General features: G+C 43.6%; 1 protein-coding gene across 9 annotated transcripts in view; it reads left to right on the plus strand.

Annotated features, from left to right (window-relative positions):
* Positions 1 to 22,454, plus strand: part of PTP4A3 (protein tyrosine phosphatase 4A3) — a 122,569-nt gene extending 100,115 nt beyond the window's left edge. For all 9 annotated transcript variants that reach the window (XM_058174460.1, XM_058174468.1, XM_058174466.1 and 6 more), the window contains 4 exons: positions 8,164 to 8,256; positions 9,411 to 9,541; positions 11,691 to 11,765; positions 12,979 to 22,454. In XM_058174460.1, coding sequence (XP_058030443.1) covers positions 8,164 to 8,256; positions 9,411 to 9,541; positions 11,691 to 11,765; positions 12,979 to 13,096 — 417 coding nt within the window. In that variant the 3' untranslated portion in view covers positions 13,097 to 22,454. The remainder of the gene's footprint in view (positions 1 to 8,163; positions 8,257 to 9,410; positions 9,542 to 11,690; positions 11,766 to 12,978) is intronic.
* The last annotated feature ends 4,058 nt before the right edge of the window (positions 22,455 to 26,512 follow it).

Genomic DNA, 26,512 nt, shown 5'->3' on the forward strand with positions numbered 1-26,512 from the left:
ATTGATTGATTAGCCTATAGACCAGTGGTTCTCAACCTTTATAGTGCTGCGACCCCTTTAATACAATTCCCCACAATGTGGTGACCCCAACCATAAAATTATTTTCGTTTTGAATTTATCGCGCCTGAAGCCGTATTGGCTAGCGATCTGAACTGCTTGCGATTGCCTTGAGGACAAAGGCATTAAAGCGGAGACTCCTCCCTTATTAAGTTTATCGTGCCTGAAGCCAGATTAGGCTAGCAATTGGGAGTGATTGCAGCTGGCTTGAGAGGGAGACATCAGAGCAAAGATTTCTCTCTTTTTTAATTCATCGCGCCTGAAGCCGAATTCAGCTAGCGGTTTGAAGAGCCTGCAGCTGGCTTGTGGAGTCAACCATTGGAGCGCGATTCTTCGACTCGCAAGTATACTTCCCATATTTCCAATGGTTTTAGGCGACCCCTGGCAAATCGTCATTCGACCCCCAACGGGGTCCCGACCCACAGGTTGAGAACCGCTGCTATACACCATATCAACATTTTATCAATACAATTCTAATGAAACAATTTAAAATGAGAGTAGGGTAGCTGTTAAGTTAGACACACGGTTGTTAAGTGAATCTGGCTTCCCCATTGACTTTGTTTGTGGGGAGGTCGCCGGGGACACTGCAGCCGTCATAAATATGAGTCTGGTGCCCCGATCCTAAGTTGCTTTTTTTCCCCAGTGCCGTCGTAATCTCAAAGCAGTCCCTATTTTTCTACTTGCATTTTTTACCTGCTTTTGAACTGCTAGGTTGGCAGAAGCTGGGAGAAGTTGCGGGAGCTCACCCCATTACACGGCAGCACTAGGGATTCGAACCGCTGAACTGCCAACCTTTCAATCAACAAACTCAGGTCTTAGCCACTGAGCCTCTGCGTCTCTTCTTAGTGTTAAGAGTTACTTCTTAGTGTAAGAGTTACACTAATATCAAATAAATGGTGGACTAGAATCATTAGAGAAAGGATGCAAAAGGAGAATGAAATGCGAATGGCAAAAATTAAAACATTTTTTTATCTCTTTTAAATAATTACATTGAATTGATCAATTGTGCTGCAGCGAGTTGGCCATGGTGAGTTGGCCAAGAAGAGTTGGCCATAGCTGTGGCAAGTTATCCCATTCCAATGGCTGTAATTCTCCCAGGATCAGCCTTGTCCACAAAGATTACCAGGGGTCTACCTCTTAACATCTAACAAGAGGGGCTCAAATTATTCTCCAAAGCACTGGACAGGGCAGGACAGGAAACAATCCGGTGGGAAGTTAATCAAAGAGAGAAGCAACCTGGAATTAAGGAGAATCTTCCTAACGTTGAGGACAATTAGCCAGTGGAACGACTTGCCACCAGGAGTTGTGGGTGCTTCATCACTGGAGGTTTTGAAGAAGAGACTAGACAGCCACTTGTCTGAAATGGTATAGGTTCTCCTGCTCATTCCAGCTCATTCGTTCCATTCTAAATATGTCATCTGTAGGTAATATCGCCTTCCCCGAAAATTGTAAAAAGTGGTCCGGCATTTGGACAAAATTCAAAATGGCAGTAAAAGGTTTTAAGGGATAAGAGGAAGGATTCAGCCAGGCTTCTGAAGGAGCAGCGTCCTGTTCAGTTAGGGAGTCCTCGATTTAGGACGATTCGTTTAGTGATTGTTCAAAGTTAAAAAGTGACTTAACGGTCGGTTTTCACACTTAACGACCGTTGTAGCGTTCCCCCGTGGTCACGTGACCAAACGTCAGACGCTTGGCTCATATCTGCGACCATTGGCTGCGTCCTTGGGGTCATGTGTGATTCTCTTTCGCGACCTTTTGACAAAGGGGAATCCAGATTCACTTAACAACCGTTGTGTTCCTGACTTATCCACTGCTGTGATAAGTTAACCACCGTGGGGGGGGAAAGGTCATAAAACGGAGCGAAACTCACTGAGCAGCTGTCTCGCTAAAGCCACCAATATTTGGGGCTCAATTGTTGTCATAAGTGGAGGACCGTCCCCCGTATTGTTTAAACTACTTCCGAAATTGGCAGGTACATCACCAAAAACCAATCTCCATAGTTACTGGAACTGTCCTAACTTGACCCGCCTTTATGGTCATTGGTTGATGACCTTCAAGTCCTCAAGTCTTCTGACTTACGATTGCTAAGAATCTGACAACAGCATCTGCTTTGGGCCATCTCAAAGAGGAGAAGTCCAAGGAAAGGATTGTGTAAGCTAAGCAGGAGATGTTGGAAAACAAAATTCTTCCCGCCCAAGAAACCCAAGATTGTTGGCCACGCTCCTTCCCCCGTGGTCAACCTCTCCACCCACATAGCTTCCTGGCCAGGTTTGGGCCATTAGGAAGAATTAGTGTGGTCCTTAGGTGCCAAAAATAGCTCTAAAATCTTATCTCGGCCAAAGGAACGGCGATTGGCAGGCCTTTAATGCCAGGGTATCAACAGATCCTTCATTTCGGCAGCAATAGCACCTAGATTTATGCAGGTAGTGCTTAGATTACGAGGAGTGGTGTGGTGGCCTAGAGGTAGAGCTCTCGCCGCACAATCAGGAGGTTATGAATTCGATCCTAGGTAGAGGCAAATAGTTCACTCCCTGGGCACAATGAGAATATATCTGCTGAACAAAACTCCACATTGGCAACAGGAAGGGCATCCAGCCATTCAAACACTGCTAGCTCCAGACTCCATCCTGCAAGGGATTATGGCGTCATTAAAAGACGATGAGTCCTTGGATTATGACAGAAAGGGACTTACGCCCTTTTTTCATAGCAACGGTCTCTGAAGCTATCCCCGTCATCCTGGGATCAGAATTCAGACGCTTGGGAACTGGCCCATACTTACGACCATTGCCGTGTCCTGTGATCTCCTTTTGCAACCCTTCCAACAAGCAAAGTGGCTAGTCTAGTGAAGAGAAGGACCAAGGGGGACACGATAGCAATCTTCCAATATTTGAGGGGCTGCCAAAGAGAGGAGGATGGGGGTCAAGCTATTCTCCAAAGCACCCGAAGGCCAGACAAGAAATAATGGATGGAAACTGACCAAGGAGAGATTCGATCTGGAAATAAGGAGAAATTTCCTGACAGTGAGAACAATCAACCTATGGAACAGAAGTTGCCTTTGGAAGTTGTGGGAGCTTCATCATTGGAGGCTTTCAAGAAGAGACTGGACTGCCATCTGTCAGAAATGGTGTAGGGTCTTCTTGGACAGGAGGTCGGGCTAGATGACCTACCAGGTCCCTTCCAACTCTGTTAATCTGTTAAAGTCGGTAGGGAAACCAGATTCACTTAACAAGCAGGTTACAAACTTGTCGGCTGCAGGAATTCACCGAACAATGGTGGTAAGGAAGGTTGTAAAACAGGGCAAAACTCACTTAACGTCTCAGTTAAGGACAGAAATTCTGGACTTGGTGGCAGTCGTACATCAAGGACTCGCTGTATACCACTCCCTAGTGTTTTACAGCACCTTCTTGAATGATTTACGAATGTCAGCCTATTGCATCCAACCAATAAGCAAAACAACTGTCAGGTGAGTTTTGCCCCGTTTTACGACCTTTCTAGCCACCGCCGTTAAATGAATCACTGGCTAACCGTAACAAAGTTGTTCAGTGAATCCGGCTTTTCCCTTTGACTTGGCTTACCCGAAGTTCACAAAAGGAGATCACACAGCCCTGGGACCCTGAAACAGGCATAAGTACATGCCAGTTGCCAAGCAATCTGAATGTTGATCATGTGACCACAGTGATATGTGTGAAAAGGGGCCCTAAGTCCCTTTTTTTTTAGGGCTGTTGTAAGTCGGAACGTGTACATTGTGACTATTTTGAGACCACCCAGGGGCAAAATACAGTACAAAGAGGTCTTTCTTACAAACAGTGGTTTATATACAAGACTGCTGTATACAAACATACACGTGGTAGACACGTAGCAGACAAGCAGACAGTCTTCTTCAACTCTACACAGAGAACTACAATGCATACACGAGGAGAGAGAGAGACACCCTCTAGTAGCCTCCCTTATATAGACAGCTTCTTAAAGGGGCAATAGCCCTGCTGACTTATCCTCAGTCTTAGACAGCTTCTTAAAGGGGCAATAGCCCTGCTGACTCATCCTCAGTCTTAGACAGCTTCTTAAAGGGGCAATAACCCTGCTGACTCATCCTCAGTCTTAGACAGCTTCTTAAAGGGGCAATAGCCCTGCTGACTCATCCTCAGTCTTAGACAGCTTCTTAAAGGGGCAATAGCCCTGCTGACTTATCCTCAGTCTTAGACAGCTTCTTAAAGGGGCAATAGCCCTGCTGACTCATCCTCAGTCTTAGACAGCTTCTTAAAGGGGCAATAACCCTGCTGACTCATCCTCAGTCTTAGACAGCTTCTTAAAGGGGCAATAGCCCTGCTGACTCATCCTCAGACAGCTTCTTAAAGGGGCAATAGCCCTGCTGACTCATCCACAGTCTTAAAAGGGCTGGCCAGCTTTAAATCATCATTACCCTGACACTCCTCCCATTTAAAGTTGAACAACTGAATGCTTTAACATACTCACGATGCTTTCTTTTTCCATTATGTCCTTGCCTCCCGCTTCGGTTCCTGCTGTCATTGCTACAAACGGTACTACTACCATTAGTGCTAATTGCTGCTACAACTACTCTTAACGGTTATTATCTAAAGTACGCTCTGTCTCGTTTATCGTTCTCCTCACCCATCTCCTTCCACGTATGACTAACTTACGATTTATATTGATTTTGTTTCCTGATTGTTTATTTGTACCCTATGACTATCATTAAGTGTTGTACCTTAGGATTCTTGAGGAGCGTATCTTTTCTTTTATGTACACTGAGAGCATAGGCACCAAGACAAATTCCTTGTGTGTCCAATCACACTTGGCCAATAAAAAATTCTGTTCTATTTATTTTATGTACACTGAGAGCCTATGCACCAAGACAAATTCCTTGTGTGTCCAATCACACTTGGCCAATAAAAAATTCTGTTCTTTCTTTTATGTACACTGAGAGCCTATGCACCAAGACAAATTCCTTGTGTGTCCAATCACACTTGGCCAATAAAGAATTCTATTCTATTCTATTCTATTTCTTTTATGTACACTGAGAGCCTATGCACCAAGACAAATTCCTTGTGTGTCCAATCACACTTGGCCAATAAAGAATTGAATTCTATTCTATTCTATTCTATTCCTTTTATGTACACTGAGAGCCTATGCACCAAGACAAATTCCTTGTGTGTCCAATCACACTTGGCCAATAAAAAAATTCTATTCTATTCTATTTCTTTTATGTACACTGAGAGCCTATGCACCAAGACAAATTCCTTGTGTGTCCAATCACACTTGGCCAATAAAGAATTGAATTCTATTCTATTCTATTCTATTCTATTCTATTCTATTCTATTCTATTATGTACACTGAGAGTCTATGCACAAAGACAAATTCATTGTGTGTCCAATCACACTTGGCCAATAAAAAATTCTATTCTATTCTATTTCTTTTATGTACACTGAGAGCCTATGCACCAAGACAAATTCCTTGTGTGTCCAATCACACTTGGCCAATAAAGAATTCTATTCTATTCTATTCTATTTTATTCTATTCTATTCTATTTCTTTTATGTACACTGAGAGCCTATGCACCAAGACAAATTCCTTGTGTGTCCAATCGCACTTGGCCAATAAAGAATTCTATTCTATTCTATTCTATTCTATTCTATTCTATTCTATTCTATTTCTTTTATGTACACTGAGAGCCTATGCACCAAGACAAATTCCTTGTGTGTCCAATCACACTTGGCCAATAAAGAATTCTATTCTATTCTATTCTATTTCTTTTATGTACACTGAGAGCCTATGCACCAAGACAAATTCCTTGTGTGTCCAATCACACTTGGCCAATAAAGAATTCTATTCTATTCTATTCTATTTCTTTTATGTACACTGAGAGCCTATGCACCAAGACAAATTCCTTGTGTGTCCAATCACACTTGGCCAATAAAGAATTGAATTCTATACCCAGGAGCATATAAAGAGATTGTATAATGTGTTGCTTGAGATAGATTCGGAAAAGGATTTGGTAAAGGATTGTATGATAAAATGGGCACAGAATATTCAGGAACCAATAATGTTGGAAACATGGGAGAAAATCTGGGTTAGAAATGTTAAGTTTACACAAGCACAGAATTTAAGGGAAAATTTTTATAAGATGTTTTATAGATGGCACTTAGATCCCAAAAAATTATCATGTATGTATCCTAATATCCAAGCGAAATGTTGGAGATGTGATTGTGATGATGCTACATATTTTCATATTTGGTGGACTTGCAAGAAAATTAAGGTCTTTTGGATAAGAATTTGGTGGATTATTCAAAATGTACTGAAGAAGAAGATAAAGTTCCTGCCACAATTTTTCCTTTTGGGAATTATAACGGATTGTACAGGGATTGAGACTAAATTGATTTTGAACTTAATAACAGCAGCAAGACTATTGATTGGACAATACTGGAAGAAGAAGAGATACCTACAATAGAAGAATGGATATTGAAAGTTATTAATTTGGCTGAGATGGCTAAAATCTCAGCGTTTTAAAAGACAATACGCAGGAAAGATATTTAATTGAATGGAAAAATGGATTGATTATTTACAAAACAGATATCAGATTAAGAAATATCAGATTGCCTTTGAATAATTAGAAAGTTATTTTATGTAATGGGGAGGGGGTTGGGAGACGAAAAGCTTTGGATGTGGTTGTTTGGATTGGAAGGGAAAATTTTATTCTATGTTTGGTTTATGTATAACTTTACCTTGTGATTGACCCGGGAAGCCGGGGTGGGGAGGAGGGGTGTTTTGTTTTGTTTTGTTTTTGGGAGGGGGAAAAAAGGGGGGAAAATGTTTTTGTTTTTTTATAAAACTCTTTCAATTAAAAAAAAAAAAAGAATTGAATTCTATTCTATTCTATTCTATTCCTTTTATGTACACTGAGAGCCTATGCACCAAGACAAATTCCTTGTGTGTCCAATCACACTTGGCCAATAAAAAATTCTATTCTATTCTATTTCTTTTATGTACACTGAGAGCCTATGCACCAAGACAAATTCCTTGTGTGTCCAATCACACTTGGCCAATAAAGAATTGAATTCTATTCTATTCTATTCTATTCTATTCTATTCTATTATGTACACTGAGAGTCTATGCACAAAGACAAATTCATTGTGTGTCCAATCACACTTGGCCAATAAAAAATTCTATTCTATTCTATTTCTTTTATGTACACTGAGAGCCTATGCACCAAGACAAATTCCTTGTGTGTCCAATCACACTTGGCCAATAAAGAATTCTATTCTATTCTATTCTATTTTATTCTATTCTATTCTATTTCTTTTATGTAAACTGAGAGCCTATGCACCAAGACAAATTCCTTGTGTGTCCAATCACACTTGGCCAATAAAGAATTCTATTCTATTCTATTCTATTCTATTCCATTCTATTCTATTCTGTACACTGAGAGTCTATGCACCAAGACAAATTCATTGTGTGTCCAATCACACTTGGCCAATAAAAAATTCTATTCTATTCTATTTCTTTTATGTACACTGAGAGCCTAGGCACCAAGACAAATTCCTTGTGTGTCCAATCACACTTGGCCAATAAAGAATTCTATTCTATTCTATTCTATTCTAATCCATTCTATTCTCTTCTCTTCTATTTCTTTTATGTACACTGAGAGCCTATGCACCAAGACAAATTCCTTGTGTGTCCAATCACACTTGGCCAATAAAAAATTCTACTCTATTCTAATCTCCATTACATCATGTTTACCATCTCTTGGCTGGATTACCATTTCTTTCTCTTTTCACTAGCCCAGCTTCCTCAAATTTGGTTTATCTGCTTGCCTGACATTTTCTTTTTCCTCCATTTATCTCGTTGTTCCTTAGGCAATGACCATGACCATATCTCTTGGTACGTAGGGGGTTCATTATGACTACCACCTACTCTAACCCCACATGCAGTGAACCGCTCAGGAGTTAACCCTTTATGACTCCTGTGATCGGTTGTAAGTCAAGGCCTACCTATAGTCAGGAAACCTGAAGCCAAGAGAATCGCTAGGACGGCAATCTAAGCAGAGAGTAGCTAATTTCAAATATTTTCCCCCTTTTTTTCCTCCCCTTCCCGACAGGACCTGAAGAAATACGGCGCAACTACAGTTGTGAGAGTGTGTGAAGTGACTTACGACAAGACGCCCCTGGAAAAGGATGGCATTAAAGTGATGGTGAGTCTCTCACTTTGCAATTTTATTTATTTATTTATTTCATTATTATCTGAAGCCACCGAGAAGATCGAGCATCACGAATGGAAGAAATGGTATAGTTTACAGCAAGTTGTCTCCAACCTTGGCAACTTTAAGCTTGGTGGACTTCAACTCCCAGAATTCCCCAGCCAGCTTTGGGAGTTGAAGTCCACAAGTCTTAAAAGTTGCCAAGGTTGGAGACCCCTGCATTAAGGGACTACTTCTTTTTTTTTTTTCCATAAAAAAGTTCTATTTTTACAATCATATCAAACAGCTCATCCAATGTATAGTTATATACAATTAGTCGGGCTTGCCCAGTCACCACCCCCCTTTTTAACACTCTTCCCTCTTCTACCTTCTTTTACTTTCCAGACCTTCCTCTCCTTCTCTTATCTACATCCTCTCCTCCCTCCACCCTACACCTTCCTTCTCCCTCTTCTACCCCTCTTCCTTCCTCTTCTCCTCTTTCCTACCTCCTCTCTCCTCTTTTCTCCCTCCCCACCGTTCTAAAATGGTAACTGGGCAGACCCGACCCTACATTAATTATATTTATACATCTTCAATAATCCCTGTACATTAACCATCACTCCATCTCTACCCTCAAACCCCCCACAATTCCCCTCCCCCTTACCCCCCACCCCGACTTCCCAGAACAAAATGCAGGGTATCAAAACTAACAATCATAATCCAAAATAATTCCTAAATTATAATCTCTAGTCACTCCACACATAATCACACTCTCAATTCCCCTCTCCTTCAGAAATATATCTAATACAAAATATTTCCTAAATTTACTCATATGCTATTCGATATTTTTTTATCTGATACTTATTTTGAATATAATCAATCTACATTTTCCATTCTAAAATATATTTTTCTTGTGTATAGTCTTTCAAGTAAGCAGAGATTTTTGCCATTTCTACCAGATTTGATACTTTGAGTGTCCATTCTTCAATTGTAGTACCATTGTATCTTCTAACGGCCACTGAACAAATGGTTGTACTGTAACTTGAGGACTACCTGTACTCATTTTGAGGACTTATTTAACAAACACTTAAAATATATTCCCTTAATCCTCTTCCTGTTAGTTGAAAATGTCCCCCTTGGTCTCTGGTCTTCTTCTTCTTTTTCTCCAGGATTGGCCCTTTGATGATGGAGCTCCACCACCCAACAAAATTGTGGACGATTGGCTCAACCTGTTGAAGACCAAATTCTGCGAAGACCCTGGGTGCTGCGTCGCTGTCCATTGTGTAGCTGGCCTGGGACGGTGAGTGCCATCCCGAGGGGCACAGATACAGTCAAAACAATTGTGTCTTTGTCGTTGATGTTCCTCTTTCCACAAAAATACGCAGTTATCCATGACCAAGAGAATAACAACTACCTTCCCTGGTTTAAGATGGTACGTGATAGAGAAACATTTGTTGATTAGCACTTGGTCTAGATGCAACTTGGCAATTTTAAGATGGTGTTGTGACCCAGGCCCAAGTAGGTAGTAGGAAACTCAGTCAGTGTAAAAATAAACTTTAATCGAACAGCTGAGAATTACTTCATTCTCAGTGTAGTTCAACTAAATTAAAGCAAATTCCTCCCAACACAATTCCTCAGTCCTTTCAACAACCTTGGTCCAATTAGGCAAACTGCCAAAGGCCTTTCTTGGCAAAAGTTCAGAAGACACCGATACAAAAATAAATGCAAGAAGACGAAGCTACCAACGTTGTTTTCCGGCAAAGCCCAAACACCATTGCTGGTCTTTTAAGCCTTATGGGAGGGGCCAATCATCTCTTGGCCCTACTCCCGAGTCGTCCTCTTTGCTTGAGCTTCTCTTGCCTTCTGGCATCTCTTCTCATGCGTGCATTAGGAACAGGTTCTTCCTGTTCCTTTGCCTCACTACTGTCAGTCTCTGGAGGCTCTGGTGTCCGCACCTCACTCCCCGATGGCCCTGGCCCCCCTCAGCCTCGGAAGCAGAACCCTCATCCGGACCTTCCCCAGCCTCCAGGACTGGGCCATGTTATTCCTCAGCTTCATCGCTGTCTGACTCCATTACCAGCTCCACAAGCTGCTAGCGGACCACAACAGAAGGGTGGACTTCAACTCCCAGAATTCCCCAGCCTTGGCTGGGATAATACTTGGAGCTGAAGTCTGTCGGTGTATAAGAGTCCATGAATTGGAATAGACATGGCAACAGGTCAGCCAATGGGAACTGTTTGGTGACTCAGGCAGTTTGGAGCCTGGGCGTGGCTTAGCTTGACTGTTACGCATAAAAGAGTTGGTTTGTCCTTGCATTATTGCTTCTGTGATTCTATAGATTCTGTAATCCTGAATTCTGGTTCTGGCTTCTGCTGCATGGGTATTGTATACGTGCATCAGGCATTAAATTACTGTATATAAAGAAGGTTCTTTTATACATGAATCCCGCTAAATTCTTTACTTGTGCACTGATTGGATTCCTGCAAACTCTTAGCGAAGTTGTCCCCCCACCCCACCCCGTCTTAAAGTTGCCAACTTGGAAAAATACAAGCCTAGAGGTTCAGTTTTGTGCACAACAAGAACGTAAGGTGGGATAAATAAATAAAATAAATAAATAATTTTTTTTCAACCAGGAATTTTTTCCCCCCTCTTCAACCTTGGTGTCCTGAATTATTATTGACTACTGCAATGCTCTCTACATGGGGCTCCCCTTGAAGAGCACTCGGAGACTCCAGTTGGTCCAGAATGCGGCTGCGCGGGTGATAGAGGGAGCTGCTCGTGGCTCCCATATAACACCAATCCTGCGCAAGCTGCACTGGCTGCCTGTGGTCTTCCGGGTGCACTTCAAGGTCTTGGTCACCACCTTTAAAGCGCTCCATGGCTTAGGACCGGGTTACTTACGGGACCACCTGCTGCCACCGTTTGCCTCCCACCGACCCTTGCGCTCTCACAGAGAGGGACTCCTCAGGGTGCCGTCAGCCAAACAATGTCGGCTGGCGGCTCCCAGGGGAAGGGCCTTCTCTGTGGTGGCTCCTACCCTCTGGAACGAACTTCCCCCAGGACTTCGACAACTTCCTGACCTTCGGACCTTCTGCCGCGCAGGACTGGCATAGGATGTTTTAGAATTTTATTATTGGGTTTTAAATTTTGATGGGTTTATGGGTTTTAATTGTAGTTTTAAATTTGGGCCAAATTGAATTAGTTTTTTAATTATTAATTGTACTTGTATTGTATTTATGTACTGGTTGTTTTACTTGGCTGTGAACCACCCTGAGTCCTTTGGGAGAAGGGCGGTAGAAAAATTTAATTATTATTATTATTATTATTATTATTATTATTATTATTATTATTATTATTATTATTCAGCCATTTCACTTTTTTTTCAAATTGGACTAGAGAAATAATATCGCTTCGTGGGCCTGATCTCACTTCTTTCTTTTCCTGCCTAGGGCTCCAGTTCTGGTCGCACTGGCCCTGATTGAGAGTGGGATGAAATACGAAGATGCCATCCAGTTCATTAGACAGTAAGTGCTCCTCTAGAAACCTCTGTGCCACCTGTTCTGGTGGAGATGGACGACCCCAAGTTGGTGGGCAACAACTTGGCACACCCCAAAGGAACAGATAGTTAATAGGAACCTGTCCTCCTGGGCTGTACCAGGGATAGTATTCACTTACCTTCGCTACCAGTTTGCAAATTTAAGCACACTCGCTTCGTGCCACCTTCGTGCATGCGCAGGACCTTTTCTTCGGCCATGCCTGAGGCAGGACTAGAACTTACAGTCTCCTGATGATTGGTCCAAAGTCATCCAGATAGTTTTCATGCCTAAGGCAGGACTAGAATTCCCCATCTCCTGGTCATTGTCCCAAAGTCACCAGCCGGCTTTCATGCTAAAAAACGGGACTAGAACTCACAGTCTCCTAGCGATTGGCCCAAAGTCACCCAGCTTGTTTTCATGCCTAAGGTGAGACTACAACTCCCCATCTCCTGGCGATTGGCTCAAAGTCACCCAACCAGCTTTCATGTCCAAGGCAGGACTGGAACTCCCCGTCTCCTGGTGATTGGCCCAAAGTCACCAGCCGGCTTTCATGCCTAAAACGGGACTAGAACTCACAGTCTCCTAGCGATTGGCCCAAAGTCACCCAGCTTGTTTTCATGCCTAAGGTGGGACTAGAACTCCCCATCTCCTGGCGATTGGCTCAAAGTCACCCAACCAACTTTCATGCCTAAGGCGGGACTAGATCTCCCCGTCTCCTGGTGATTGGCCCAAAGTCACCCAGTTTGTTTTCATGCCTAAGGTGGGACTACAACTCCCCATCTCCTGGCGATTGGCTCAAAGTCACCCAACCAGCTTTCATGCCCAAGGCGGGATTAGAACTCCCCATCTCCTGGTGATTCGCCCAAAGTCACCAGCCGGCTTTCATGCCTAAAACGGGACTAGAACTCGCAGTCTCCTAGCAATTGACCCAAAGTCACCCGGCTTGTTTTCATGCCTAAGGCGGGACTACAACTCCCCATCTCCTGGCGATTGGCTCAAAGTCACCCAACCAGCTTTCATGCCCAAGGCGGGACTAGAACTCCCCGTCTCCTGGTTTCTAGCCTAGTGTCTTAACCACTAGAGGTTAAGAGAGTCTCTTCCTTCCCTACCTGGAAAGACACTCTTCGCTTTCAGACATTTTGTGGCGCAGACTTCATGCTTTTTCTCCTCCTCCTCCTCCTCCTCCTCCTCTTCTTTGCAGGAAACGCCGAGGAGCCATCAACAGCAAGCAGTTGACCTACCTGGAGAAATACCGGCCCAAGCAGCGCCTGCGTTTCAAGGATCCCCAGAACCACAAGAACAAATGCTGCATCATGTAACCTCTGGGGTATCTCCTTGCCGGAACCCTACCCGAAGGGGGAAGACGACCCATGCCACACTCAAACAACGCACACGCAGGGCTTGTACTTCTGAAGTTTGCAGAGGACATTTTTTGTCACAACTTTCCTTTCCCCCTCCCCCCCCCTCCCTTTTTTTTTTTTTGGAGTTGTTCCCAAAAGCAAGGAGAAACGTTGGTTTGCCCCCTCCCCTTATTTTGGTTTCAAAGGCTTGAAATTATGGTTTCTCCCCCTCCCTTCCCCCTCCCTCTCTCCTTCCTTTCCCAAATATTTTGTCTTGTCAAAAAGCTCTTTGTAACGATGTCAACTTTCAATGCAATAACTCCAGAGAATTGTCTTTCTCCGGAGAACTTTGACAGATGGATTAAGGCAGGGGTCTCCAACCAACCTTAGCCACTTTAAGACTTGTGGACTTCAACTCCCAGAATCCCTCAGCCAGCAAAGCTGGCTGAGGAATTCTGGGAGTTGAAGTCCACAAGTCTTAAAGGTGATCAAGGTTGATTGGAGACCCCCTGGATTAAGGAATGAACTAGCTAAAGTAGAGAGGCCCGGAGGATTGGCAGGCCTGTAGTTAAAAGCCCACTTATTTCTGGGCAGAGATAAACCTAGATACACCGTGGAGCTGAGTTAGTTGGGGGTGCAAGGGGTGTTTGTGCTGTGCTGTCTGCTCGGTTGTTTGGTTGGCTTTCATGTTTGAACAGGTAGCTGGGTTATCCTTTCTTGCAAGGGTTGCGAGCCAACCCGTTGGAACAGGAGGTAGGACATTACCCGGTCCGTAGAGACGAATCCACTGATCCTGATGTGTCTTTCACACGTCACGATCCACACACACACCCCTCACCTTCCTGTTTTTCTTTTAGATCCCTACTAACCCATGAAGTCATAAAATCCCCCATCGATCGGATTACGCGTTGCGACTTTTGGATGTCTTGGAGAAGAAAGTTGGTTGAGGGTGGAAGTTGGAAACAGGAAAAAGTGGCCTCTCTTGAAGAGAGAACCGAAGGATTTAGGAAAGAGCGGAAAGGAGGAGTGGGAGGTGGGAGTTATTGATCGTACGGAGTGGCACTTGATTTGGGTGGGGGTCTCGGTGTCGTTGGCCGCAATAGGTTCAGACCTTTTGAGGAGGAAGCTTTCTGGCGGGTTTTTGGGTTTTGTTTTGTTTTTTGTCTTGTGGAAATGTCTGGCTGAGAATCATTTTCCGTAAACGTTCGGTTTTGACTTTGTGGAATTCGTATTTTTTTTAAATAAAACCTTTTCACATCCCCAGTGATTTTATGGACCCTAGAGCAAGTTGTGGGGAACCATGGCCCTTTTATGACTTGTGGACTTCCAACTCCCAGCCAGGCTCAGGAATTCTGGGAGTTGAAGTCTGCAAGTCATAAAAGGGCCATGGTTCCCCATCCCTGACCTAGAGCAAGGGTGGGCGACTATGGACCCTTCACGACCTGTAGACTTCAACTTCCAGAATCCCTGAGCCAGCGTGGCTCGCTCAGGAATTCTGGGAGTTGAAGTCCACAGAATGGTAAAGGGGGCCATAGTTGCCCACGCCCAACCTAGAGGGAACTCTTTTGCGTTTTACAATTTTCTCCAATCTGTGTCCAGTGAACTTTTGTACATACTTCCTCACCTGACACTCCTTGTGAGGAGACGTCTGTCCTCACAAATCAGTCTTGGTGACTCAGGAGACCGATAACAGCCTCTCACCTGTAGTTCTTTGATTTGGGCCTTATCCTCTGACTACAGCGAGTCAATAAACATATATACTCAACTGCCAGTTGTTGTGTTTTATCCATGGAAACCCAGGTGCCTGCGTAGATCTGGGAGCGTCCCCTGTTCCCCAAAACAGCCCAAGACTTGATTCTGTTAATCCAGAAAAATCTCCTGAGTCAATCCAGCCTGTCAACTCCACTTAAACTCATGAAGGAGTTGAGACTTTTTAATCTGTCCTCCTGTTTATATATTTATATTTTTTTAAATCGCTGACTGGTGTTTTTTTTAATGCGGATGGATGAGGGCTGGGATTTGAAAGGCAAGAGATGAGATGTAGAAATGAAAAATAAAGAAAGGTTTCACCAAGACCCCTGAAATAAATCCCATCCAGTAAAAGTTCAGCGTGAACAAGGAAGTTGGTTTCCTTCTCCCTTGCTTGGAGAGACCTGGGTTTTTTTATCTTCATCTTTTTGGACATGTGGTTGGAAAAATATTATGGAAGAAACTTCCTAAAGTCCTGTCTTCAGTAACTAACCTCCCCTCTCCTGCTTCTCTTAGGCAGAGCCATTTTAAGTTCCTTTTATAACATAGTCTTCCTGCCCCGGCCTTAAATCCAATTTTGTCAGCCGATATGATGCTCTTCCATAGTTATCACTGAGGGCCTCTGTGGAGAGAGAAACGGAATTGAGGTTGAAAATGGAGGGCCTTAAATTGATAAAATAAGGTGTCATCCATCAGCTTTAGGTTACTTAGCGATGATCCGATGGTCCCAGAAAGAGACTTATATGAGCATAGGTTCTGGATGAAGAATGCTCATTTGGTTGGTGGTATTAGAAGATCACTGAATAAGTGAAGTTTTGCCACCTGCCTTGATACCTACAGAGAAGTTGTGATTTTTTTGAAGACAAGGATTCAGCAATTGGGGAGAGGAGAACTTGGATCATAGTTTGATTTAGCTCTTTGTAGATTGTGAGGCATTCTAGAAGCCCCCAAAACATTGTCACCCGCGTGTTGCTTTCTCTCAAAGCATACTCTCCTTGTCAGTATCGCTGCATAAACTCTTGACTGACATTTCCAGATGTTTTCTGGATTTTGGAGAGTCTTTTATCTTTGCAGAGCTGCTCCATGTGGTCTCTCTCTGGAGCAGGGGTCTCCAACCTTGGCAACTTTAAGCAAAGCTGGCTGAGGACCTCTGAGATTTGAAGTCCACAAGTCTTAAAGTTGCCAAGGTTGGAGACCCCTCGCTCTGGAGCATCCAACTGGTTGCTTTTCTAGCTTAGCTCTGGGACCTGTGGTTGGTTTCTAAGGAGCAACATCCTATCTTGAAGCTTCCATCGCTTTCCTATTCTTTCTGAACATGCAGCTATGATCCACGGATGTTCTGGCGAAGCCATATATCTTTCAAAAGAGTTGGGTTGAGTGAAGCCCACGATAGAGCTATCTTAGGGGTGGGATGAATTAACTAACGCAAGTCCATCCACCGATTCCTAAGGACCTGGTTTGGCTCCGGGTTAGATAACGGGCTATTGTGTAATGTTGCCTGTGGATGGTAATTTTGGGTAGGAAAAAAAAAAAAACCAGAAGGATTCTGTGCTAACGCTTCTTCCAAATCAAAACAAAAAATATTAAAAGTGAGCTCCCTTTCATCAGATGCCTAATTCTGGATCGTGGCGTTTCCCATTCTTTTTTTTTCTTTTTTTCTTTTTTCTTTTTTTTTTTTTCTTTTTTTTAGATTTGGGAAGGCTGCTTTTTGCAAAGCAAAATTTTTTATTTTCCATAATAATTCCCACAATTTGACCAGTGTACAATACAATCACTTATCCAACAATCGATCCTATACTCAAATTATACTCCATCAGGGCTGCTCGACCGCCACTCCCTCCCTTAATCCTTTCTACCCTTCTCATCCTTCTTCGACTTTCCCCACCATCCTTCTCGGTGTTTCCCATTCTTGTCACTTAAGATACCATAACAAGACTTAGGAGGAACTGAGATTTGAATTTTCTAGGTGTAAGACACGTCCTTTTTTCACTGACCTGTATGCACTCTGCCTTCAGCAAAGACTCCTCCAAGTCTTCCTCATAGAAGAGATGGCTTCCTTGCATTTTGGAGAAGGATTCTTGGTAGGGCAAGGACATCATCTCCTTTCTCCAGATTACTGTAGAAGCTTCCAACGTCATTGTGTTCAGGAGCAGGAAGCATCTACCAGTCTTATTAGCAAACCCATCCGTAGAGAGGCCCACTGAGGTCATAAAATCCAGCCCTGTTTGACACAGGAGTCCAAACTTGAAGCATCTCAGATGGACAGCTGTCCCATCTTCCACCCAACCATCACATCTCTGGAACGTTAGTTCCACTGTTGTTGTTGTTGTTGTTTTTTACTGGTGGGACATTTTTCTTCACGTTCATCCAAAAGTGAACGCTGCTGATTTATTTAGAACTTTAGACCATTGTTAAAATCTCCCAAGAGTAACCTTTAGCCCTTCATCCATCTTTGATAAACCTCAAAACTGTGGTCTTGGCAGCATTAGGAATTCACCAGTGGCGTACATATGAATGTGGACGTAACCTGGGTCTTCCCTTCCCAGATTTGGTACCCTGGCCTGGTTCTGCAGCCTGTTGATCAAAGGGAGGAGAAACTAGTTGTTTTAAAGACTCTGGTTTCCCAAATGTCTTTGTAAGAAGCAAGTGACGGTCTGGATAATCACCAGGTTGTCTCTGCCGAACTGTTCTCCATCCAGCCTTCCTTGATTTTTAAACCTTTTGCAGTTGCTTAAGTTTCTTCCATCGGACAGGAATCCTCCAACTTGAACGCGTGACCAATGAGCAGTTCCTTCCATGCAACCTATTTCTGTTGCAGGAGAGGCAAAGGGGGTCTTCCAACCCTGTTCCTACTAAGGGTCTGTCCTCTGGCTGTTAAAAATTTGCAAAATGATATGTCCGAAAGAACAGCAGTCCCCCCGGCTGGAGGGAGGGGGGCAAGGAGAACCGGGCCACATGAGTGGCCGGCCGGTGTGCATATGCACACAGCTCAACTCGGGCAAGCAGTGGGCCAGCATCCACACACAGCTCAGTTACAAGTTGAGTTGTGCACAAAGGCACACTGGTCCACCACTCGTGAGGCCTGGTTGCAAACAGGCTTCAGCCTGAGAGTTGAGGACTCCTGTCATCAAAAGCCGTTCAAAATTGCTTTGTTTGATCCTAGCACATACATTGAAGACGGCTTTCAGTTCTTAGTAACTGTCTTACTAAGTACCGTAATCTCCTCAACCATTGTCCAGACGCTTCCTTCAAGATCATGAGATCTAGAAACTTCCCCCCCCCTTCAAAAAAAAAAAAACCCAATAAAATTTAAGTGGCTGCCCTCGTGGCTGGCGGTCTGTTCCTCATTCTAACTAGGCTAGCTAAAGCTTGACTAAGCGCGTTTTCTTCCTGTGAAGTTTTGGGGTGCCTCTTTGAATCTACTGGTGCTGTTCCTGGCATGGGTGATCCAGTTGAATTCTGGCTTGATCCATTGCTTGGAAAACTCTTTTTCCTGGGTGCTTCACAAGAACCGCTTCCGTGTCGGAAGTGTGACTGTGCTTTGTGAAAAAGCTTTGGCTATTTAAAAAAGTTGTATAATTTTAAGAGCTGCAAAGTGCAGGCTATCCTCACCTCAGATAGTGCTGGATCACTCAAGTCCCTTTTGAAAGTAGGACGTTTGGAAACAGCGTTTTTCCCCCCCCCAAAAAAGAAGAAGAAATTGACCTGTTTCGGGATGAATATATTTTGCACACTCCCCTGTTCTTGGCTGTTTTGTGTGTGGGCATCGAATTAAATGGGAGGCAGGCAGGCTGTAACATCTCTGTCGTTTTGAGGAAGCAGTGATTGCGTAAAACACAACTTTGTGCAGAGCAGAGGGCCTAAAAATAATGGATAAATGCTTTTTTTTTTTTCTTCAAAAAAAAAATTGCAATTTGAGGACACGTACTTGGCAGGCTGAAACCGGCTAAATTTGAGCAATGCAAAAGAAGCAAAATTCTATTTGTTGCCGTAAAACTGCAGAGCAGAGCGCTTCCTCTTTTTTTAAAATAAAAAGCTTCAGTGTTTAATGTAATACCTGGAAACAGATCTTGACATGTCCCGGCAACTGAGGCTTAGGGATTTTAGCGTTTCTGGTTCTTTCGTTCTGTTTGGGAGTTGAGTGTAAACTACGCAATCATATCTGGTGTTTTGGGATTTGAGGATCTGCTGTTCTGGGTGGACAGATTCACCAGGGGTGTAACGGACCCAGAAAGCTCGTAAAAGAAGGCGAATCGGCTTCTTGAGTTGACTTGCCCTGATTTGGGCTTTTCCTGAAAGATTTTTAAAAAATGGGAAAGAAAATAAGCCTACCCCCCCCCCACACACCCCCGTTGAATAGCATGGGTCTCAAATTACAATCCGGTGTGGTCATCTTCTTCGGCTTGAACTAGAACTGGTGCTGAATTTGAGTAGGAACAGAGCAGAATTGGACACGAAAGGGTTTGAATTATTTCAGGGTATCTCTTGGAGGTTTGCACCGCAGTAAACCAGTAGTAAAAAAAATACTTTAAAAGTTGTTTTTTTAAAGTTCCAACGATCAGCTGTGCCGCGTGGTCGTCGGAACTTTTTTAAAGAAAAATTTTAGCATTTTTTTTTTACTACCGGTTTCGGCGAACTGGTAGCATTTGTTACTACCGGTTCCGGCGATCCGGTCCAAACCGGTAGCCTTTCACCCCTGGTTGGAAGGCGAGGAACCTTTTCTGACTCATTGCTTTCTCTCCTTTATTTTTCCCCAATCCTGTAGATCAGGGTTGTCCAATCTTGGCAACTTTTAAGACTTGTGGACTTCAACTCTCAGCGTTCCCCAGGCAGCTGGGACTTGATGTCCACAAGTCTCAAGAGTAGCCAAGTTTGGACACCCCTGCTGCAGATGATAGGAATGCTGAAACCTAGTTCCTTCCCTTTCCAAAACCAGATGAAGAACAGCTTCAACTGGCCTTAGGAGCAGGTGGAGACTCCGGAACAGTTAATTCAGACGATTTGTGGTCCACCAGAATTCAATTGTGTTCATAGCTTTATTCCCAGAGAGTGAATTTGGCTGGTGGAGGAACTCTTTCAGGGCAAATCCATTCCCACGTGTGCCTCCTTCCACCAGGCCCGTACCTCATGGCGTAGGAGCAGCTGATGTCTGGACAGACACATGGGCCATTCATACACACATACACACACACACACACACACACAGAGTGAAAGACACAAATGGCTTGATCCCCTTCGTTGGGTGTTGAAGAGAGAGAGAGAGAGAGAGGAGGTAGGAGAGGCGGACGACTTCTCATTTCGTAGATTAAGAATGTCTTTCCAAAGGCGCAGCTCCAAAGTTTTATAAAGTAGAATAATAGTGGTTGTTTTCGTGTTTTTTTTAATGGCGATGGATCTTCTTCTTCTTCTCATCCTACGAATCCCTTTGGAAAAACAGTCTTTGTGGGTGGGGGACGGGGACCGAAAGCAACTGTCCAGAGCACGTAGAAGAATAATCGGAGATTATTTCAGAATTAGTCATTTACAAACATACCAGCATTTTTAATAGCCTTATAGTGTGGAAAAAACTTTTTTGAATATAAAAAATAAAAGCTTGTGTGTAATCTTAGCTGGAAGACATATGTGTAGAAATGAGCAAAATAATAATAATAATACTGCAATACCTCTGTTTTTGGCGGGGTGTTTTCTCAACTGTTGCAAAGAAAGACAGGTTATATTCCTATGCGGTTGTCAAGCTTTTATACCTGGTTATTGAAATCAAACCCTGGGAAATAGGAAAAAAAAAAACCATCCCAAATTGATTATTGATCCTCTTTCGGCGCAGCTTCTAATAGGTCCAGAATGTGAAATTTGCATGTAGCAAAAGGCAAAGGGAGAATTATGTGTGGGTCTATGTTGGGCATTCTTGCTATTTTGGATGCCAGGAATTTCAGTGAAATCTGTTACAGAACGGAGATATTTTCCTTTCCATGCTCCACTCGCTCACAAACTTATCCGGGGGTATAAAACCCAGGGTTTTTTTCCAGAAGCATGGACTTTGGAGTCCCAGAATTCTTGCCAAAATGGGTTTTATTTCCGGCTGAGAAATTGAATGAAGCCTATATCTCTGGAGGACCTTCAGGGTGGAGAACGGTGACTTGTTATGTTAGAAGGATGAAGGTCAAAAGATAACATCCCAGGAGAACATCTAAGCCAGGGGTCTCCAACCTTGGCAACTTTAAGCCTGGTGGACTTCAACTCCCAGAATCTGGGAGTTGAAGTCCACCAAGCTTAAAGTTACCAAGGTTGGAGACCCCTGATCTAAGCGGTCTTCTCCTTCTCCAGGGCACATGCCCGAAATCAGTTGACCATCTGCTTAAAGATGAGAGCCAATTCCAGTGGCATCTGAAGTGGGTTTTAGGAGGAAGGGTGAGGAAAAAATGTACGTCTCTTTTCTTAACACCAGCATTTCCTGTCCTCTTACACCCAATTCATACTTAGCCATCGATGGAAACTGCTTTTTTCCATTGATTTCCCTACCTCTTGACTGAAAATCAGGAACACTGAAGATGTGGTTTTTCTGAGACACATTTGCACGTTCCTTTTTCTTGCAAAAGATGAGAGAGAAATACCGAGGCAGGAAGGCGCTGAGTAGGTTGGTGCCAATCTGCTGCTACAAAACGAGGCCTTCGTGTGGTTGACGGTCTCCTAAAAAATTACGATTTAAGGTATCTTAGTGCTTCGTAGTCATCCAGCCGTCAGAACCTGGCAGTAAATCAGAGGAAAAATTACTAGCTATATAATCTGCAGGAGAATCATGATGGTTATTTTAACTGTTCTTAATGAGGAATGATCACATTGCAATGGACGTTATTTATTTCCGGGACTGCCCTGTTAATTGACTTCCATCCGCCACACACACAATGACACAACTCCTTGAGTCTCGGTAGTTCATAAAATGAGGAGCTGATGCTGAGATTTCAAAGCAGGTGTGTCCAACTTACAACTCCCAGAATTCCCCAGCCAGCCATGTTGCCTAAGGAATTCTGGGAGTTGAAGTCCACAGGTCCTAAAAGTGCCCAAGTCTTGGTAGTTCACAAAATGAGGAATGGATGCTGAGACTTTAAAAGCAGGTGTGCCCAATCTTGGCAGCTTTTAAGACCTATGGACTTCCAAGTCCCCAGCCAGCATGGCGAATTCTGGGAGTTGAAATCCACAGGTTTTAAAGTCGCTAAGGTGGACCCACATTTTAAACCTTGTTTTCCTCTATTCTGAGCCCTACTTAATTATGATGGGGACGACTTTTCCGGTGCTCTTTTTTATCAGGTAAATATTGATGTTGTTGAGGTCTGCCAATGAGATCTAGAACCTTGACACTTTATAATCATGACAAACAATTTCCCCCTCCCCACCCCTAATAAATAAAATAAATTGTACCTGTTTTTGCTCAAGTCCTGTGAAAAAAAACAACTATTGTCTTTTTTAACAATCCTTTTTGTTTCTGAGTGGTGAGAGAATTCTTGAAAAACATCCTTAAGGTGATCTTTTGGGCCTCCCAACCACCACAAAATAAAATAAAAAATAAAAGGCTTCACTGTTTTATATGAGACTCTTGTGTGGCCGTGGGTTTTTCTCATTGGTAACGTGGGCTGTCGGACGAGAGGCACAATAATTGTGTGATTCATTTATCAAATGTTTACCCGCTTAAACTAGATAGCATCTGTCATACAGGTAAGTCCTTGACCGACGGCTGTAATGGAGTCTCCCCTTTTAGGGTCATAAGTCAGGAGAGGTCAGGTAAAGAAGATTGCCACATGACCATTGCCACATGAGTTGAAGTCCACCAAGCTTAAAGTTGCCAAGGTTGGAGACCCCTGATCTAAGCGGTCTTCTCCTTCTCCAGGGCACATGCCCGAAATCAGTTGACCATCTGCTTAAAGATGAGAGCCAATTCCATTATTTTTTTGTACAGGTCGTTAACCAAACCAATTGTTTTCTGTGGGTATTTTTGCTGAAAACCAGCATTTACAAAAAAAGAGAATTTTTGTAACTCGGGGTTGAAACGAGGGGTCTTGGGGCCCTCTGAGCTGGGTTGTTTTCTTGCAGACGCTTCATTACCCAACTATGGAACATCATCAGGGCACTCTGGAAAGAATGCAGAGAAGAGCAACAAAGACGATGAGGGGGCTGGAGGCTAAAACATATGAAGAACGGTTGCAGGAACTGGGGATGTCTAGTTTAATGAAAGGAAGGACTAGGAGTGACATGATAGCAGTGTTCCAATATCTCAGGGGCTGCCCCAAAGAAGAGGGAGTCAAGTTATTTCTCCAAAGCACCTGAAGGCAGGACAAGAAGCAATGGGTGGAAACTAATCGAGGAACGAAGCAGCGTGGAATTAAGGAGAAATTTCCTGAGAATAATCAGTGGAACAACTTGCCTCCAGAATTCGTCGATGCTCCAACACTGGAAGTTTTTAAGAAGGGATTGGACAGCCACTTGTCTGAAAATGGTATAAGGTTTCCTGCCTTGAGCAGGGAGGGGGTTGGGCTAGAAGACCTCCAAGGTCCCTTCTAACTCAACATATGAAATAAAACTTACGAAGAACGGTTGCAGGAACTGGGCATGGCTAGTCTAGTGAAGAGAAGGACCAGGGGAGACAGGATAGCAGTGTTCTAGTATTTGAGGGGCTGTCACAGAGAGGAAGGGGGTCAAGCTATCTTCCAAAGCACCTGAAGGCCAGGCAAGGAATAATGATTGGAAACTGATCAAGGAGAGATTCAATCTAGAAATGAGGAACTTTCTGACGGAACAATCAACCAATGGAACAGAAGTTGCCTTTGGAAGTTGTGGGATCTTCATCACTTGAGGCTTTCAAGAAGAGACTGGACTGCCATTTGTCAGAAATGGTGTAGGGTCTCCTGCTTGAGCGGGGGGTTGGACTAGATGACCTATAAGGTCCCTTCCAACTGTTAATCTGTTAAACTCTTATCTGGAACCGCAACATAGCACAGGCGGGGGCAAAATCCCTGAGCATAACACCACACTGAAATGCAGGCCGGTGTGGCAGTTAAACTGCAGGGAACTGCATCTGAACTTGGTTGTGGTGGAGCCGGATGTACGGTGATTAAAATGGTGAGAGGAAGTGAGAAAGCGGACTGGTTGTAGCTTGTTGCACAGCGCAGCTAAGCCTCATGTTCTGAAGAAGCACGCACACCTGAAATGACAGCGTTGAGATAAAGCCGCTGCTTTTAATGGTGAATGTTATGAGTAACTTTAAGGCGGGCGTGGGTGGCTTGCACGGAGACTCCTGAGTAGAGCAATTACTCAGCCTCTGCTCATAAGAGGAAAGTCCTATTACTACCACTCCAAAATGTGGTGTGTGTGTGTATATATATATATATATGTAGGTCTTCGGTTGTTTGGGTTTTCTCCCGTGTAAAATTGGAAGTGTCTTGGCGACATTTCGACGAAGTCTCATTCGTCATCTTCAGGCTTCAGCTTCGTGCTTCTGGGAGCAATGTGTGATTGCAGCTGTTTCTTCCTTTTTAACTGCTAGTGGGGGTTTGAACTGATTGGGTGGGAGCTTGGCTGTGCTCTGATTGGGTGGGGGTGCTCTGATTGGCTGGGGGTGTCCTGTTTGGGTAGGGGCTTGCAACAACAACAACAGCAATGCAGCTCACCAGCTCAAATCCCCCTGCAACTCAGACTAATCTGAGCACAACCAAGCTCCCACCCAAACAGGACACACCCCCAGCCAATCAGAGCACAAAAAAACCCCCATCCAATCAGCACAGCCAAGCTCCCACCAATCAGTTCAAACCCCCACTAGCAGTTAAAAAGGAAGAAACAGCTGCAATCACACATTGCTCCCAGAAGCACGAAGCTGAAGCCTGAAGATGACGAATGAGACTTCGTCGAAACGTCGCCAAGACACTTTCAATTTTACACGGGAGAAAACCCGAATAACCAAAGACCTACATACAAACACCCGCGAAAACCTCAGAAAATAGATAGATAGATAGATAGATAGATAGATAGATAGATAGATAGATAGATAGATAGATAGATAGATAGATAGTTTTTGGATATCTCCAAATTAAAATGAAACCAATCCCTTTTTTCCCCTTTCATTAGGTGTTGGTCCTTTTAATGTTCAGTCGGCACAAGCTGCATACATACTGTATCTAATGCCTTTCCTCCTTATTTTCCACACAACAACCCTGTGAGGTGAGGTGAGGTGGGCTGGGCTGAGGGAGTGGTCCAAAGTCTCGCAGTTTTCAGAAAAAGTAGGCCTAAAACTCATAAACACCTGATTTCTAGTCCAGGATCTTCGCCACTGTTTCTGATTAATACAATTTGAATTAGTGTCCAAGTTTGGCAATTTTGAGACTTGTGGACTTCAACTCCCAGAATTACCCAGCCAACAGGTAATTGGATAGGCTGACAGATATGGATGGATACATACATACGTACATATATACATACCTACCTATAGATCAGGGGTGTCAAATGTCATGGCGTCACATGATGTATCATGGCTTTTCCCCTTCCCTAAACTGGGCATGGTCATGGCCAGCACATGAATTTGACATCCCTGCTATAGATAGATATCTATAGATGGAAAACAGACTGACAGGTGAGTGTGTGTGTATTTATAATCTCAAAAGTTTCCCATGTGTCATTAATAACCCAACCACTTAATACATATTTTCCAAGGAAGGGTTTTTCTCGACATTTATGAAGAGGGGTTATTAATCTGCTTCTCGTAAGAACCAAAGTGTTCCCAGTAATATCCAAATGCAGCCAGCCACCTTCAAGATGCCAACCTCCTTCAAGGTTGTAAATAAAAGATTCGCCACTCTATTTTGGGGAGAGTATTTGCCAAGATGTTGTGGGTACCGAAGACCTCTCCAGTTGCCCCCATTAAATTATTTAAATTTAACTTAAATTTTCGTTAATTCAGTTAATGTAAACGAACTCTCCCACTCCCACCATTGCATTTCAATTACATTAAATTATATGCATCCAACATGGGACGCGGTGGCTCGGTGGCTAAGACGCTGAGCTTGTCGATCAGCAAGGTTGGCAGTTCGGCGGTTCGAATCCCTAGTGCCGGGTAATGAAGTGAGCTCCCGTTACTTGTCCCAGCTTCTGCCAAGCTAGCAGTTCGAAAGCACGTAAAAAATGCAAGTAGAAAAATAGGAACCACCTTTGGTGAGAAGGGAACAGCGTTCCGTGCGCCTTTGGTGTTTAGCCATGCCGGCCACATGACCACGGAGACGTCTACAGACAACGCTGGCTCTTCGGCTTTGAAACGGAGATGAGCACCGCCCCCTAGAGTCGGGGACAGCTAGCACGCATTTACGGGGGAAACTTTACCTTTACATATATGTATCCAAGATAATTTTCATTCCAATATATTATGGAAACAAGTGAAAACTGATTAAACCCAGACCGACTCATATTTAAAGTTGGCCCATTGTGTCATAAAACCTGTAGCCTCCTGAGTGGATGACAGGGTTGGCGTGTATCTGAAGTCACCCAGATGTTCTTGAATTCCTGCTTCTCCTCTGCCATCTTGTTCAATAGTGTGGAATGCTGGGAAACAGAGGCAGAGAATCAAAATCACATGAAGTTATTAGTACCGCTTTATAAAGACTTAGCAAG

The sequence above is a fragment of the Ahaetulla prasina genome, chromosome 3 (genome assembly GCF_028640845.1).
Source record: "Ahaetulla prasina isolate Xishuangbanna chromosome 3, ASM2864084v1, whole genome shotgun sequence".
Lineage (NCBI taxonomy): Eukaryota > Metazoa > Chordata > Lepidosauria > Squamata > Colubridae > Ahaetulla > Ahaetulla prasina.